This window comes from Pimephales promelas, chromosome 10 (genome assembly GCF_988280905.1).
Source record: "Pimephales promelas chromosome 10, fPimPro1.hap1.1, whole genome shotgun sequence".
In the NCBI taxonomy this organism is placed as follows: domain Eukaryota; kingdom Metazoa; phylum Chordata; class Actinopteri; order Cypriniformes; family Leuciscidae; genus Pimephales; species Pimephales promelas.
The window spans coordinates 25,715,248-25,730,599 of NC_142778.1; the positions used below are offsets into that span (position 1 = coordinate 25,715,248).

Genomic DNA, 15,352 nt, shown 5'->3' on the forward strand with positions numbered 1-15,352 from the left:
GAATAGGCTGAATTTTAGGATATCGTCATCCATTCATGCGTCAGCCTAACCACAAATATGATGATCTGAGACAGTTTATGCGACAAAAGGAAACTTGATGGCAAGTGTCTACATTACGGATGTGGCAACGTCAGTTCTGTTTAAAAACCTCAACAGCCAGCAGCTGAGCAGATAAAGCTCACACATAATCGGCAGAACTGATATTATGATATGATGCATGTAATTACATGCTACATGAGTAATTGCCAAACCCCTTTGCTTACTATAGCCCCTTTCACACAGCGCGGTCCCGGGAAATTGCCAGAACGCCTTCTGTGTGAACACAAACACGACCCGGGATTGATACCGGCATCAATGCCGGGTTGGAGACCTAGTAACATTGCCTGAATCTGTCAAGATCCGTCAAGATGTTCTTTACAAGTTAATACAAAATTTATACATTTTGAAGCCTACATTTCACAAGCAGACACAATAAAGTTAAAAAACACAAGCAGGTTATAACTGGTGTGTTTTATGCCATAGATCAAAAACGTGAAAATATTTAGAAGCTTTGTTAACCACAGACCTTATTTCAGGCGATTTAGCAAAAACCCGTTCAAAAAACCCATAGAGTTTAGGGCGAGGGAACCGGGAGTGCTAAAATGCTAACTCACTCCGCGTTTTGGCCTACAAATTGACGTTGTAACTTCCGCACTCTATAACAACAACTGCAGTAACTTAATGAATTAACACTGCAGAGTACATAATGTGATACATCTGAGCGAATCACGTTAGCAGAAAGCAGCAGTAGCCAATGAGATTTCATCATTAGCTTTAAGCTTTAAATCACCCTTTGGTAGGGATGTAACGATTCACTCGCAACCGGTTGAAAATCGATAAAAATGTGTGACGGTTCAAGTCGGTTGAAATGTTAAAGGAAATTAATCGCGATACACGTTTTAAACAGGAGGGCGCGTTTACTGTATAGCCTACTATAAAGTTGTGAACCTCGCTTTACCGGCACAATAGCAGCGAGCACACACTGGCGCGAAGCTAGCGAGTGTTTTCACTTCATTCATGGAATTGTGTGAGCCAAGCTCAACTTCCATATGAAAGAACTGAAAACAATCGGTGTGCTCGGCTCGCGCCGCGCCAGTGTGTGCCATAGACTGGTGTGCACACGCCGTCAAACAGTAGACATGGCGAAGGCAAGCGTAGATGTTGACTCATTCAAATCGGAGGTGTGGCGGCATTTTGACTTTCCGTGGAGTAATAGAGTGCCGAAGTTACGACTTCACTCTGTAGGCCAAAACGCGGAAGTGAGTTAGCATTTTAGCACTACAGGTTGTGACGTCACTTTGTAGGACAACATCACTTTGTAGGACAACTCGGAAGCTAGCGGCGCATGGGTTCCCTCGATCGAAAAGCTATTTATTTTCCCCATAGACTTTTGGAAAATCGCAAAAAAATAAGATCTATGTTTAAAGAGTTGTGACCCTTACAAGTTTTGTCTATCAAGATAATCTTTACAAGTTAATCCAAAATTTATACATTTTGAAGCCTATATAAAGTTTTTAAAAAACACAAGCAGACACAATAAAGTTTAAAAAAACACAAGCTGGTTATAACTGGTTTGTTTTATGTCATTGTTCAAAACGTGAAAATATTTAGAGGCTTTGTTCACCACAAACCTTATTTCAGGCGATTTAGCAAAAACCCATTCAAAAACCCCATAGACTTTAGAGCGAGGGAACCGGGAGTGCTAAAATGCTAGCTCACTTCCGCGTTTTGGCCTACAAAGTGACGTCGTAACTTCGGCACTCTTCGGCCCATATTTGGGTTAGACAGCGTTGTGCAGGAGATTCAGAGCTTTCCAATGATCCCCGTCATGACACGCTGGAATGCTAACTTCTTGGGAGAAATTTACTGCCGCAAGTAAACAAAATGTAATAAAATAAACATCTTAATGTATTTTTTCAACGCTTTCTTTGTAGCAGCTTGAAAGAACACATATTGAAGGAGTAAACTAGCCCAAAATCTCAAAACTGATCACTGCATGAAAAATCGATGTTTTTGCCTGCCTTGTCTCGCCTTAAGCGGAAATAAAATCCAGTGTAAGCTCAACTTCCATAGGAATGAACTGCAAACACTCGCTCTGCTCACACACCATTATGAATGCCCGTGTGTTTGTGCACATTCATGGCCCATTCCAAGATGCCTTCAAACTGCCCTGAAGCTGATCATGTGGATGGCCACAGACAAAGCCGCATACATTGCGTCTTGCACTCTCAAATGCAAATATCATCAACCAACCGATTCCATCCACCCATCCTTACAGCAACAATAATGAAAACTGTCTACAATATCAAGACACAAACAACTCAGTACATGCAAAACAATAAACCTTGCAAGTGTTTGCAAATGTCCTCCTAATGGCTTTTCTGTGCTACAAAAACAAAGCCAGCTCCTACATCTCAATTACAGAGCATATTTGGATGGTAGCCGAGGGCATCTCAGGGAGCCACAATAGTTTATGTGCCCAGTCATCACCATAGCTCTGTTTGTTTACAGCAGATAGCCCAAAAGAACTGTTTAAATGGTTTGTTATAAGTGTAACTTGTTTATTTCCCCTGACCTGGTCATATTTAGCTGAACCCAACACAACCGGAATTGTTCAGCTTTAGTCGTCATCAGCTTTGCTCAAAATGGGGATTGATGCGAGTTTGTTAACATGTCCTCAAGCCAAACTAACACAACCAGAATAGCATTTCAAATGTACTGTATCCAGGTGTTCAACATCTAACCCGGTCACAAAATGGCAAAACATGGCACTAAAAAAACAGTCTCACCTAGCTGTGCAAATTATGTTTATTCAAAGAATGTGTTATACGGGCTGTTGTCTCATCTGGTGTTCCATCTAATTAACAGGATCTAACTTCAACAGCAACTATACCCTGCTACACAAACAAAGTGTGTGCTTGAGGGCATCAGCATAAATGTGCCTTTAGAGGTAGGGCTTTTGATGTCTTTTTAACAAATGAGTGACAGGAAGTATCTTATAATGGCATGCTGTTACGCAAATATGATTTCGACTCAGAGAGCTTAGAGACAGGGGTGAGTCACATCTTTTATATCTTCTAGAAACATCATTTTCCACAAAGCTGACAATACTTATCGAAAATGAGCTATCAAAACGGCAAATGTTTAGTCTTTGCTTAACACAGGAGTTCTCGAGAAAAAAAGTGGAAAAAACTCTGCATCTTCAGGGAAAATAATGCACTTATCACCAAACAGGCGTAATGTCCTACATCTACGAGACAAGCGAGGACAAATATTTTAAGAACATCGGAGCAAGATAATGTAATTTCAACCCAAATGACACCCTGGAACGGTTTGTGCAGGATAAACACCAGGTGAGGAAACCAAACCATTAAAATCGAACAATTTATATGCTTAACATCAACAATAAGGCCTTTCTGTAGATATACTGACCCCTTTCCGAAGCACAATGGTTCAATGCACACTAGAATCACAAACAGGCTAGTCTATGCCAAAAGAGAACATTAGCCACAGACAACTACCTCCATTAGCTACGGTCAACTGAACACGGGTCACTTGCTAAACATCTATTAGAGACCTTGAAACTGGGAGAAAACCAATACTGAGTGACAGGACTGTAAAAGTACAAAAAGTATCCTAACTTTTTTTTCTCTCTTTTTTTTTTTTACGATCTCTGCAAAATGGACAAACATAAACATACGCTCTGTGTTTGGCTAGGGTTGATCTCAGTGAGCCTCAGAAATCCCAAGGGCCTCTCAGTGTCAGCGGCCGTGCTTCATCCGACAGTCAGACCGTTGTTAAACAAGCAATCTAATTCATTCTGAAGCATTCATTTCAGGAAGAAGTCAACGGCTAATTTGATCATATCAGAACGATGAAATATAGCTGTAAAATTTAAACCTTTAATTTAATCAGCCATTTGATGATGGCTTCAATGAGCAGGCTGTCAGGATATCCTGAACTAAGAGACTCTACGAGACTTCATTGGCACATGAGACACAATTTACTCATCTGAAACAGGCAGAGGGGTAAACAATTATTGTCCTCTCTACATGCAACCTAAGATCACTGCGCAATTTCTGATGTTTGATCGCTTTAAAGAAAAAAAAGTAACTGCCATCGAGTGGATTCCCAGAAATCTCCCAGGTGGGTAAATCCATTGTGACCGTGTGACACTACTTTTCCATTGACAGGCCTCTTGAGCAGCAATTAAGATGTATGCAGTTATGTTTTCAAATATCTAAGTATCAGATCATGAGGTTTAAAATCAGCAGAGACCAAACAAACATTAGCAAGAAAAATGAGACAAACAGGATACATCAAAATGTGACTAAATGTTATAAATACTCCACATCTACACCACTTTATCAGCTCATGCAATGCAGATAAGGATCATGCACCTGCAAAAGGCTCACATATTAGTTTAGTAACCTAATAATAATAATAATAATAAAAAACTTCATGACTGCATACAGGACATAGTAGCTCCAAATCCTTCAAGAATAAAAATAAAATCTCTAGTGTTTTCAATCAGGGATCCACAAACATAATATTAGTTAATTTTCCTGATAAAATTGTTCTGAAGAGAGTCATACACCTACTGTTGAGTTGTGATCATCTAAATTACCTTTATTTATGATTAATTATCCAATACACTGGCCTCTGATCATGGTATTTGAAAATGACAACTCATTTCTTAAATTATAACTTGGATGACTTTAACAATGAATAGCTGCCACCAACTTTTACCGTTTGTTTTTATGGCCAACCCACCTTCTCCTTGATATCAACAAACATGGGCATTCAGATTAGAATGGAAATAAAAAGTTGTGCGTCAACCATGTTACCATCAAAACACCCCTACACGAAATTATGTAAAATTACAAAAATAAACAAAGTGGCATAATTTCATCATCCTTCCTTTGACGTGAACTCTTTAAAGGCAAGTGTTCTTTTGAACTCTTTGTATGATTTTGAACAGTAGAAAATAGATAATTGAAAAGATCTTTCTAAAAACACCTTATAGTGGTTTTAGCTTATTTTCAATATACATATGATTTTAAAATGTTAGATTTGGCTGGAGGTGGCGCAATGCAACAAGCCTATTTACCCTTAATTTTCTGAAAGATATTTACTTTAAGAACATATTTTAAAATTAAACAGCCACACATGTCATGGAATGACCCCCATCAAATGACAAATGACATTATAAACCCGGAAAACAACGAAGAGGAAGCTGTTAAGTTGTTGTTGTTATGACGTCACGGTGTTTCCAGATCTATTTCGAAATACATCCGCTGAACAAGATACATTTTTTCGAGGATTTGTTAGATTAATTATAGTAAAAGTTCCCCTAAATTAACAATACATTTTCAAGAAACGATGTTGTTTAATTTTGGCATGCTGTATGCTGAAACAGAATTATTTGTTGATGTAACGCATGGTTCCGCGTGCATGTCATTCATAAATTAAAATAAATGCAAAAAACGTATTTTTCTTTTTTAAAAGACATCGTCAATACCTAATAAGTTAAATGTGTGTGTGTGTGTGTGGGAGGTGGGGAGGGGATTTGACAGAATTCATTTTAATTTTAATTAATGTTTTGTATTGTTGTACTGAGGTAACGTTAGTAAAATATACTATAAAACTGTATTTTGGTTTACTGCTGGTCTCAGAATTAATATGAAACTACAATACTTTGCATTGCTACTTTGCATAGCTATATATTGAGTAGGAGTTGTATAAAATCTTGAGCACAATATGAAACTGTTTCAAATATGACTTTACAAAGCAAGCCCAGCAGAGATGTTCTTACCGTGGCAGAGACCAGGCTGCTGTCCGTCAAGGTGAGGTGGTGTGGCTCCCACCTCCGTAAAAATTTGGAGGTGAGGATCTTACTAAGGAAGGTCCGAGGATGTTTGACCACGCACACCTGGATGTCCCCCTCCTGGAGCAACTTGTATCTCATGCCGCTGCTGCTGTGTAAAAGGCTCCTCTTGCTGCAGGGCCCCGCTTTGTGATTATTATTCCCCTCCGGCTGCGGCGCGGACATTTCCCCCAGCAGAGGCTTGCTCTCTTCGAACGGGTAAAACTGATTGTTGTGCAGCTCATTTCCCCCACCGCTCCCGTTAAAATCCATGACTCCCCTCAGCGAAAATCGATGGCGTTGGATCAGATCAGGTGGCTGTCTTTTGATTTCGAGGCCGAATAATGGTCGTTCCCGTGTTTGGCATATAGAGGCTCACGCGATTCACCGTGATTCGACCTCAACAGTAGTACGGAAAAGACAAGGGTCGGTGACGGCGAGGATCGGAGCCATTAAAGCCCGTCAAGATGAGGAAGGTTCGATAAAGTATAACGTTAATGTCTTTCCTTTGCGCGACGCAAGCTATTCAATATGTTCGGGCCATTGCCGTATCCATTCAGCCTCTCTCCACTGCATATTATTCCAGTCTTCCCGCACCAAATATGAAACAATAACCAGATACAATATCCACAATGTGTTCAACTCGCCGTATTTTATTTGTTCTTCAGGTGCTCGGAGTCATGGTTCCCTTTTCTGTCTTTTTTTTCCTCCCTATCTCGGTGGAGGAACCGAGTGCTTCGACAGGGCTGTGTGTGGATTGGTCCGGGCTCGTTCATGTGATACCGGAGTGACGTCAATGGGGATGCGCGTTTCTGTTTGATAGGGAGCGCGCACTTCCCTTCTCTCGCGCAAAATGGAGAAAATAAAAGGGGATATGGCAGACCACTTTAACAATGATTTCTTATAACTAACTACTATCGATTTTATGTTGCAAATACTTTAATTACTGGTATGCAATTCAATTATTAGCTAATGGTAGCCTACCTTCTCAATTTCACTAGGCTATTTAAACTAGGCCTACTAGAACTCCGTTAGTTGTTTGATTATTTCATTTATTTATTCTTGGTAGGCTACTTATTTCCTTGCAACTGCTCACTATCCCAAAAGTGACAAATTGTTGTTGGTAAACATTTTGCAATTTTATGGGGATTTTCAGATCGTCTAATCAATTAAAAATAGTAGTCTGCTATGCTCTAAAATGGCTGGGCTATTTCTTTTCAACCCAAAGACTGTTTGGTAAGGAAGCTGGGTTGATTTGACCCAATTTGGGTTATTAATTGTTTAATCAGTGTGTGCTGATACCACTTTGCCTAGTTTGCAGCACTTGTGACAGGAATATGAGTGAAAACTAGTTAAAGCAGAGATAGAGAACTTTACAAATCTGCAGCGAGGAACGTGTTTGTTTAAAACATGGTAAACTGGGAACTGAAACTGAAAAAGCAACTCCTAAAATGAGCAGATATCAGTGCTTGCTGCGTTTATGATATATGTGGCAAAAAAGAAATCTAATTGAAGAGGAGAGAGAACTTTGAAACTGACTGCGAGGAAGATGTTCTTAAACTGGAGTGTTTTCACACGAGTGGGGACTGATGAGAGGAAACTGAACAAGGTATACAAGCAGTCTCTCTAAAAAGCTGGCTAGCTTTGTTATTTAGCCTAGTCTCTCTCGATAGAACCCCTTTCATTTCTCTTCCTTCTCCATATCTTCCAGAGAAACTGCGGTGTATCGCTAAAATGTAAACAAAATACTAAACTGCGCTCTCTCTTTTGCTATTCTGGAATGTTTAGTCTCGCCTCTGCGATGTTCTGAAAGTGTTGCCCCTGGCAACCCTTACCATCTCCAACTACCATCATCGCCAGCCGGCTCAGACCCTGCCCAAATCAACCCAAACCCAAATGTATACAGGCAGCAGCCATCTTTGGAAAACAGTCTAGACAAGTCGAACCACGAACGCCGTTCATACAGTTCAGAAGTTCGCACAGTTCAGACATCGTTCGTGGTTCGACTTGTCGAGACTGTTTTCCAAAGATGGCTGCTGCATGTATACACAAAGTGCACTGTCTTTATAAAACATCTTCTTATTAAACGGTCTGTACACTTACAAAGTTCTCAATGCTTCGTTTTGCATGTATGGACCCTCATTATGTTACTGTGTTAGTGTGGGGCTATTTTGAGCCTTGTTAGTGGTATTAAGTAGCGATTTCTCTTTTCTTATTAAATGCCCCCATACTAGCGTATACGCTAAACAGTTTTTAGAGATAAAACTCTTGATTATCATGAAAACAAATATCAGAGAATGGTCGACTAGGTACCAATGTGTAATTAGACCAAAGATTCATTTTGCGCCGGAGTTCTCCTTTAAGTACAGTAAGTTCTTTATACACCACTGAAAACATAGTTATGGATGTCATATTGCATTTCTGTTAATAGATACTCAAAATTTGAACACATTGCACCTTTAAATATAAAATATGTAGACAGCAATTTCGTTTCACCTTATAAGCTGTATAACTGTTGAGTTTGTCAATGTTGTCTGCACTTTTTTCACTCACACGTTGTTTTTACTCTTTTTGTCCGTCCCTGGCTGTTTGTGTTTAATAATGTTTTTTTTTTATTTTTTATTATTACAGTTGCCTGTGTTCTTACAGTAGTCATTTTGCATGTATTTTTTAATGTCCGACCATTCAAGTTTAGGTTAATTTTAACCCAGCAATATAGTAATGTTCAAAAATAACCAGCATGTTGGGTGAAACATTTAACCCAAATTGGGTTGTTTTTAACCCATTATTTGAGTGTAACTATAGTAAAAATTAAAAATTTTGAAACATATTATTTGCTATTGGATACTTATTAGTTATTTCAAAGTAGCCTCTAAAAGCTGCAGTCCTTAATTGGTGCTCTTGCGGTTAATAAAAAGAACTTGTGTGCGTCTTGCTGAAGAACATTGTAACGGGAGCTGCTTATCTCTGTTTATGTGAGTCACACAGGTATTGGGCTACTCCGCAGCGGTACGACCCGAACCAGTAGTGATTCAGCAAAAGACAAAACACTGAAAATTTATGGTGTACTCACTTATTTTAAAAATGAAGTTAATTTTGAACACAAAAAAGTAATGGACTGCAGCTTTAATATTAAATATTAAAACAGCTTGCCATAGAGGACGTGGTTTATGTCATACTGTTATTTTCTGTACACATTCATTCTGTAAGGCTTCTTTGTTGCTGAAGATGAGCCATCTGTCCTGTGGTTCACAAGCTTTCGTAATATAGAACCAGTTCAACTGAATAAAAAAATGGATTTTGGGGGGATGGGCAACTCATAAAAAGTCACCCAAATGTTTTTTTTTTTGTCTGATTTTTTTCAAGAATAATACATCAAATATATAAGGTAAAGCTGATTCCAGATAGCTTCTGGAAATTAGAAAAATATCTTCTATATCGGTATTCAAAATGTGCTCCATGCTTTTAAAATGGCTTTTCAGGAGTTATTTAAACACAAATAAAACAATTAAAATAGAAAAGTAAACATTATATATATATATATATATATATATATATCAAAGCATTGTTTCTGCCAATATAAATTCACTCAACCTATTACAAAAAAAGTATAATCTGGAGAAGATTGGAAGAGAATTCAGAAAATGTGTCATCATTTAGAATAGTCTTGAAAGTAATTGAGCTTGACAGTGACAATGTGCAAAATTCTGAATTTTTAAATTCCTGTCATTGTGTTTCAGTTCACAGCCCTCCGTACGACTTTTGTTTGACTTAAGGAGCAATGTCTGAAAATAAATAGGCCCACATTTGGTCATTTGAGTTAGATATTTATTCAACTGGGATACTGCTTCTGACCGCTCGCTCTCATTTCGCATTAAGTGCACAAGATTTCTTGGGAGGCCGAAGCAAGCGGGGCCACCCGTACTCCAAACAAAGACTCAAGTCACAAAAACGAACACTCCCCCGCCTCTGACAACATTGTTATTGTGCTTGTAATCTTTGCTAACACATTAGTGACAACATATTTTTTATCAGAATGAGCCGAGGCAGTGCGGAGCAGATGACCAAAACCAACAGAGATAGTGTTTGTTCATACATTTCCAAATTCAAGAGGTAAAATCCTTCACTAAAACTGCACCGGTGCTCAGATGCAAACAGACTTATGAAATGGCCTTTTGTATCAGCAAGTTAAAGGGAAGTGAGATTCTTATCTGCACTCTCAATCTGGCATAGACGACAATGCTCCAGAGCAATCATTTTTTATTAACCCTGTAGTATTTTTTTGGGGAGGTTTTAATTTTAGACCAAAAACTATATGACTAAGCTATATAAAAAACTATAAAAATTGCCATTTTGAATTATTTAAATATTTTTAATTTCATCGGAATGGTATTGAATTTGATGACATTTGTGGCACTTGTTATGTGAATCATACAGTCAATGAGTTTTACACCATTTGTATTAATTCAATGAGACCATTGTTTCTGCCTTACATTATTACACTCTCAGGAAAAAAGGTCCAAAAGCTGTCACTGGGGCTTTACCCTTTTAAAAGGTACGCTTTTGTATCTAAAGGGTGCCTCAATGGTACTTATTAGCACCTAAATGTCCATATGGTCACCTAAAATGTACATATTAGCAAATAAATGTTCATATTAGCACCTAAATGTACATGTTGACACCTAAAATGTACATATTAGAACCTAAATGTACATATTGGCACCTAAAATGTACATATTAGCAAATAAATGTCCATATTAGCACCTATATGTACATATTGGCACCTAAATATACATATTGGCACCTAAAATGTACATATTAGCAAATGAATGTCCATATTAGCACCTAAAATGTACATATTAGCACCTAAAATGTATATTAGCAAAAAATTGTCCATATTAGCACCTAAATGTACAAATTAGCACTTAAAATGTACATATTAGAACCTAAATGTACATATTAGCACATGTCCTAAAATGTACATATTAGCACCTAAAATGTATATTAGCACCTAAAATGGACAAAAGTTTACCTTTTGAAAAGGTACAGCCCCAGTGACAGATTTTGTAACTTTTTTCTGAGAGTGTACATTCATGTATAAATTAGTTTTTAGCTAACTATGATTTGTACATTTTGAAAAACATAACTTAGTTACCTCTGATAATAACCTTTCATGTATTTTCTGAAGCTGATTTGAACTGATGTGTATGATGTAAAGCACTATTCAAATGAATGTGAAAGTACTGCATTAATTAAAAAAAAATATCATAAAATGTTGTTTTTTTCCTACATTTTATATAGAAATAGTCCATAAATTTAGATGTGAATATTTTTAGAAGACTGAAATAATTAATTATTGAAATTCATTATTGATTATACGTCATAATTTACCCACGTCAGTCCAAGACCATATGACATTCTTTCCTAGGAATGTCCAAGTCAAACTTGTACAAATTTCACGCCTACATTATATTAAAAAAATGTGGATGGAACATTCTTATGAAATTCACTTTCAATGGAACAGTCAAATGGGTTTGGACAAAACAACCTCCATTCCTGATGACATACTTGGAGAGGGTGGGACTGTCATATCTTACACTGTGTAGATTGTTGATAAATGAAATGTGTGTACGGTCTGTGGAGTCAGTGCAGATAATGAGATCACCACCTCAAGGACTGATACTAGCCTGATTAATCCCAGGAGAAAGATCTAAACATTCACACACGGCCCTGCCTTTTCACTATGACGGCTTTTTCCATGCACGGTTACTGCGATGAAGGCATCACATCCCTGCTGGGAATATGTGGTAACGTTGTGCTGTGTAAGCAACCAAAATGGTGAGTAAGAAAGGCAAACTGAATCACTTGACCAGCCTCTTGACGAGGAAGTGAATCAGGCCGAACAGATCATACAGTGCAAAGTCATTCACAAATCAAAACAAATGTAAAGGAGGAAGTCTTTTGTTTACGGTGTGAGTGAACATGGTGGGTTGATATAAGAGGTGTCAGAACGTGGAAATCATAAATCTACAGACTTGCATTCAAATGAGTTTTGCATGCACCGCAAATATGATCTGGCCTTTTCCCATCGCATTCACATTCCTCAATCTGACCAATGGATTTCAAAAGTCGCATGTTTGGACCATATATGCAACACTCGCAGTCTTAAGCTGAAAGTGAAACAGCTGTCTTTGGTTGTTTGTTTCTTTGATGATGTGGCCTTTACAGGAAACCCCTCTTGTATGCAAGGCACTTTTTTTTCGGTCTATGTGGATTTTGTAAAAAGTCTTTCACTTCATGCCAAATCTATTTTATAAGTTCTAATAACCATTAAGTACCATCAATTTTGAAGCACATTTTCCCCACGATCATGCCTCGTTTCACCCCCTCATTATCCTGTTGCGATTTCTCATTATTTTGTATGTTGTTTATTCAAATATTTTGCTATTGTATTGCACAGTAAATAAACATTATAAATCAAAAAAAAAATTTCTAAATAAGTGATTTTCATCTGAATAATTACACAATGTGCATTGCAGATTCATTAATCAAATTTATTGCACATCAAATTTGGCTAAATTATAAAGTCGTTAAACGAGAAAAGCATCAAATTGACATTACAAAAAGTCGCTTTAGAAGTACATTTTTATTTGATTCAACAGAGTTATTTTTTTTTCAGAAGCTGCAGGTGTTTTTACAGATGTTTATTGCTGTTCAGAAGTGGCATGAATGCATTTGAAGAGTTCAGATGCAAAAGCCTCTAAGTGCCATTTGAAATTTTCTTCTAGAATGATAATTTTTTATCAAGCTTGTATATTTAAGTTCAGTGATTTCACTTAAATGGCAATAATAATTACCTATTAATTGTTATTTAAGTGAAATTACTGAACTTAAATATACAAGTTTGATAAAAATCATCATTAAAGAAGAAAATTTCAAATGGCATTTAGAGGCTTTTGCAACTGAACTCTTCATTTGCAATTACAATTGCATAAATAATGCAACGAGATTAATGGTTTTTAAACGAGTATGAAAGAGATCGTTCTTCCAAAAATTAAAATTCTGTCATCATTTATGTTCCCTCATGTCGATTAAAATTTATATGACTTAGATAATTTGATAAATATTACCGTAGAATTGGGTGAGATGTGTTTAACTACCAGATAATGTTCTAATTCAAAAAATAAATCTAAAATAGACCCAACATAGTTTTGTTTTCTAAAAATAAAATAAAGAAAAGAAAATAATAAAATAAAAGAAAATATTCTGGGGTGAAATGTGACCTGGACATAAAAAATAAATCCAAAATAGACACAAAATAGTTTTGTTTTCTTAAAATAAATAAAATAATAAAACAAAACGTAACAAAATTATATTTTCTGTTCATTTTAGTCATTTCATTGTGCGTTTTTGAGTTTTCTACATTTTATTAAGTTTAAGTATCACTAAAAAAATTCATTACTTGAAATAAAATAAATATAGTTTTTTTTCTTAAAATAAATAAAATAATAAAACAAAACATAAAAAAATTATATTTTCTGTTCATTTTAGTCATTTCATTGTGCGTTTTTGATTTTTTTAGTATCACTAAAGTTTAAGTATCACTAAATTATATTTTATTTCAGTTAATATTTAGATTTTAGTTAGTAGTTAACAGTAAAAAACCCTGGGGAACAGATAAGAGACCTTAAAAAAAAAACACATAACTTTGTTGATTTTATAATCGACACCTGGCCTTTTTTTTGGTTTATTTTGAGGTCACAAAGGACTTTAGGATGTCCAGAAAGACACAGCATGCCTATTTGAGCTGCACCAGCTACCCATCAGTGTCACAGTCACAAGATCTCTGGTGAAATTTAAGTCCTGTCATGTGATCGGCCCAGTTTGAGTGAATTCACCCCATCCTGTTTATCTTCAGTAATACTGTTAATGCAATGCCTTCCTGTACTGTTTATTCATACACACGAGACCAAACATGATCATAGACAACTTATGATGGCACCCATTACACCACTAAAAAAATCCACTTTGGTAACATACCAGAGTTATGCAACAATCAAGACTTGCTTACAAGAGACTAAATTCCAATTCCGTGTTTCAGTTATACTAGATGTTATTATTACTTGTGTACTTACTTGAGTAAACGGGTGCTATGCTCACTCAAATACCAACCGGCACATTCACCTTCTTGATGGAATGCCTCTAGCTAATTTTTAATCTGTAGAACTGAGAGGAATCAATATTAAATACAGGAAGAAGTAGAAAAAACATGAATATACTGTTCAATTGATGTGTCAATGTGAGAGCTAGTGTGAAACCATTTAAGCCATAATGCATGGTATGAGCGAATGACTTCAACTCAAAATCAAAAGAAAAAAATAGTATTATAAATAGTGTTTTTTATTATTTAATTTCCATGATCAAATTATGATAAAATGTATACTTTTTGAATGAAAAAAACTTTATAAAACCCCACTTTATATTAAGTGGCTTTAAGTACTATTTACTTACATCGAACAATAAGTTCAATGTATTATTGTGTTCCTGTTGTATTGTAAAACACTTTTGCTGCTATTGAGGTGTGATACGGTAGGTTAGGGATGGGTGTGGTGGTATGGGTCGGTTTAAGAGTAGGTTAAGGTGTGAGGGGAGGGTCAACTATGTAATTAAATGAATTATAGCTGAAATTACATGCTGGTATTTTTAAAATATAAGTTCACCGTAAAAAAAACATATTCAAGATTTTTTATCACAACATTTTCTTTCGTCAAATCAACTTAAATAATTTATTTAGTTCAGATAACTTATTATTTTGAGTTTATGATGATTAAATCTATCTCCTTCATTGTATTAACTCACTTTTTCCATTTCAATCAACTTAAAATTTTAAGGCAACCAGGTTACTTATTTTTTTAAGTTAATCCAACAATATTTTTTTACAATGTACAATGTAAAAACATGTATGTACACAATAAGTCCATTGTATCAAAATATTAATTTCAATGTAAGTACATAGTACTTAAAACCACTTAATATAAAGTTGGACCAAAAAACAAACAAACAAAAACCTATTGGCATTGTGACATTATTTTCATGCCAATTAAGCACTTTTCCCTTGCTTGCATTGCTACTCATTCTGTGGTTGTTTTGACAAGACGTTTGAAGTTAAAAAGACCTCTTACCCATTAGATGAACAAATGTTTTTAAGTTGACTTCAAATAGACCAAATTAGTTAAGCTAACTTGAAAAGTTGAGTGCAATAGGGTGTCATATTTTTTTCAAGTTGGCTTAACTTGATTTTTCAGTTATCTTGACAAGAAATTTTAAGTTACCTGATACTCATTAGATGAACACAAGTATTTAAGTTGATTTTAAAAGTTGAATTCGATATAGGTTGCCTCTTTAAAGTTAGCTTTAAGTTAACTTAATTTTTTTACAGTGAGAAAT

The 15,352-nt window shown here is 36.1% G+C and overlaps 1 protein-coding gene across 1 annotated transcript in view; it reads right to left on the reverse strand.

The window, feature by feature from the left end:
* cmip (c-Maf inducing protein) overlaps positions 1-6,683 on the reverse strand; it is a 34,623-nt gene extending 27,940 nt beyond the window's left edge. The window contains exon 1 of the mRNA XM_039650367.2: positions 5,855-6,683. Coding sequence (XP_039506301.1) covers positions 5,855-6,178 — 324 coding nt within the window. The 5' untranslated portion in view covers positions 6,179-6,683. The remainder of the gene's footprint in view (positions 1-5,854) is intronic.
* Positions 6,684-15,352: the final 8,669 nt, after the last annotated feature.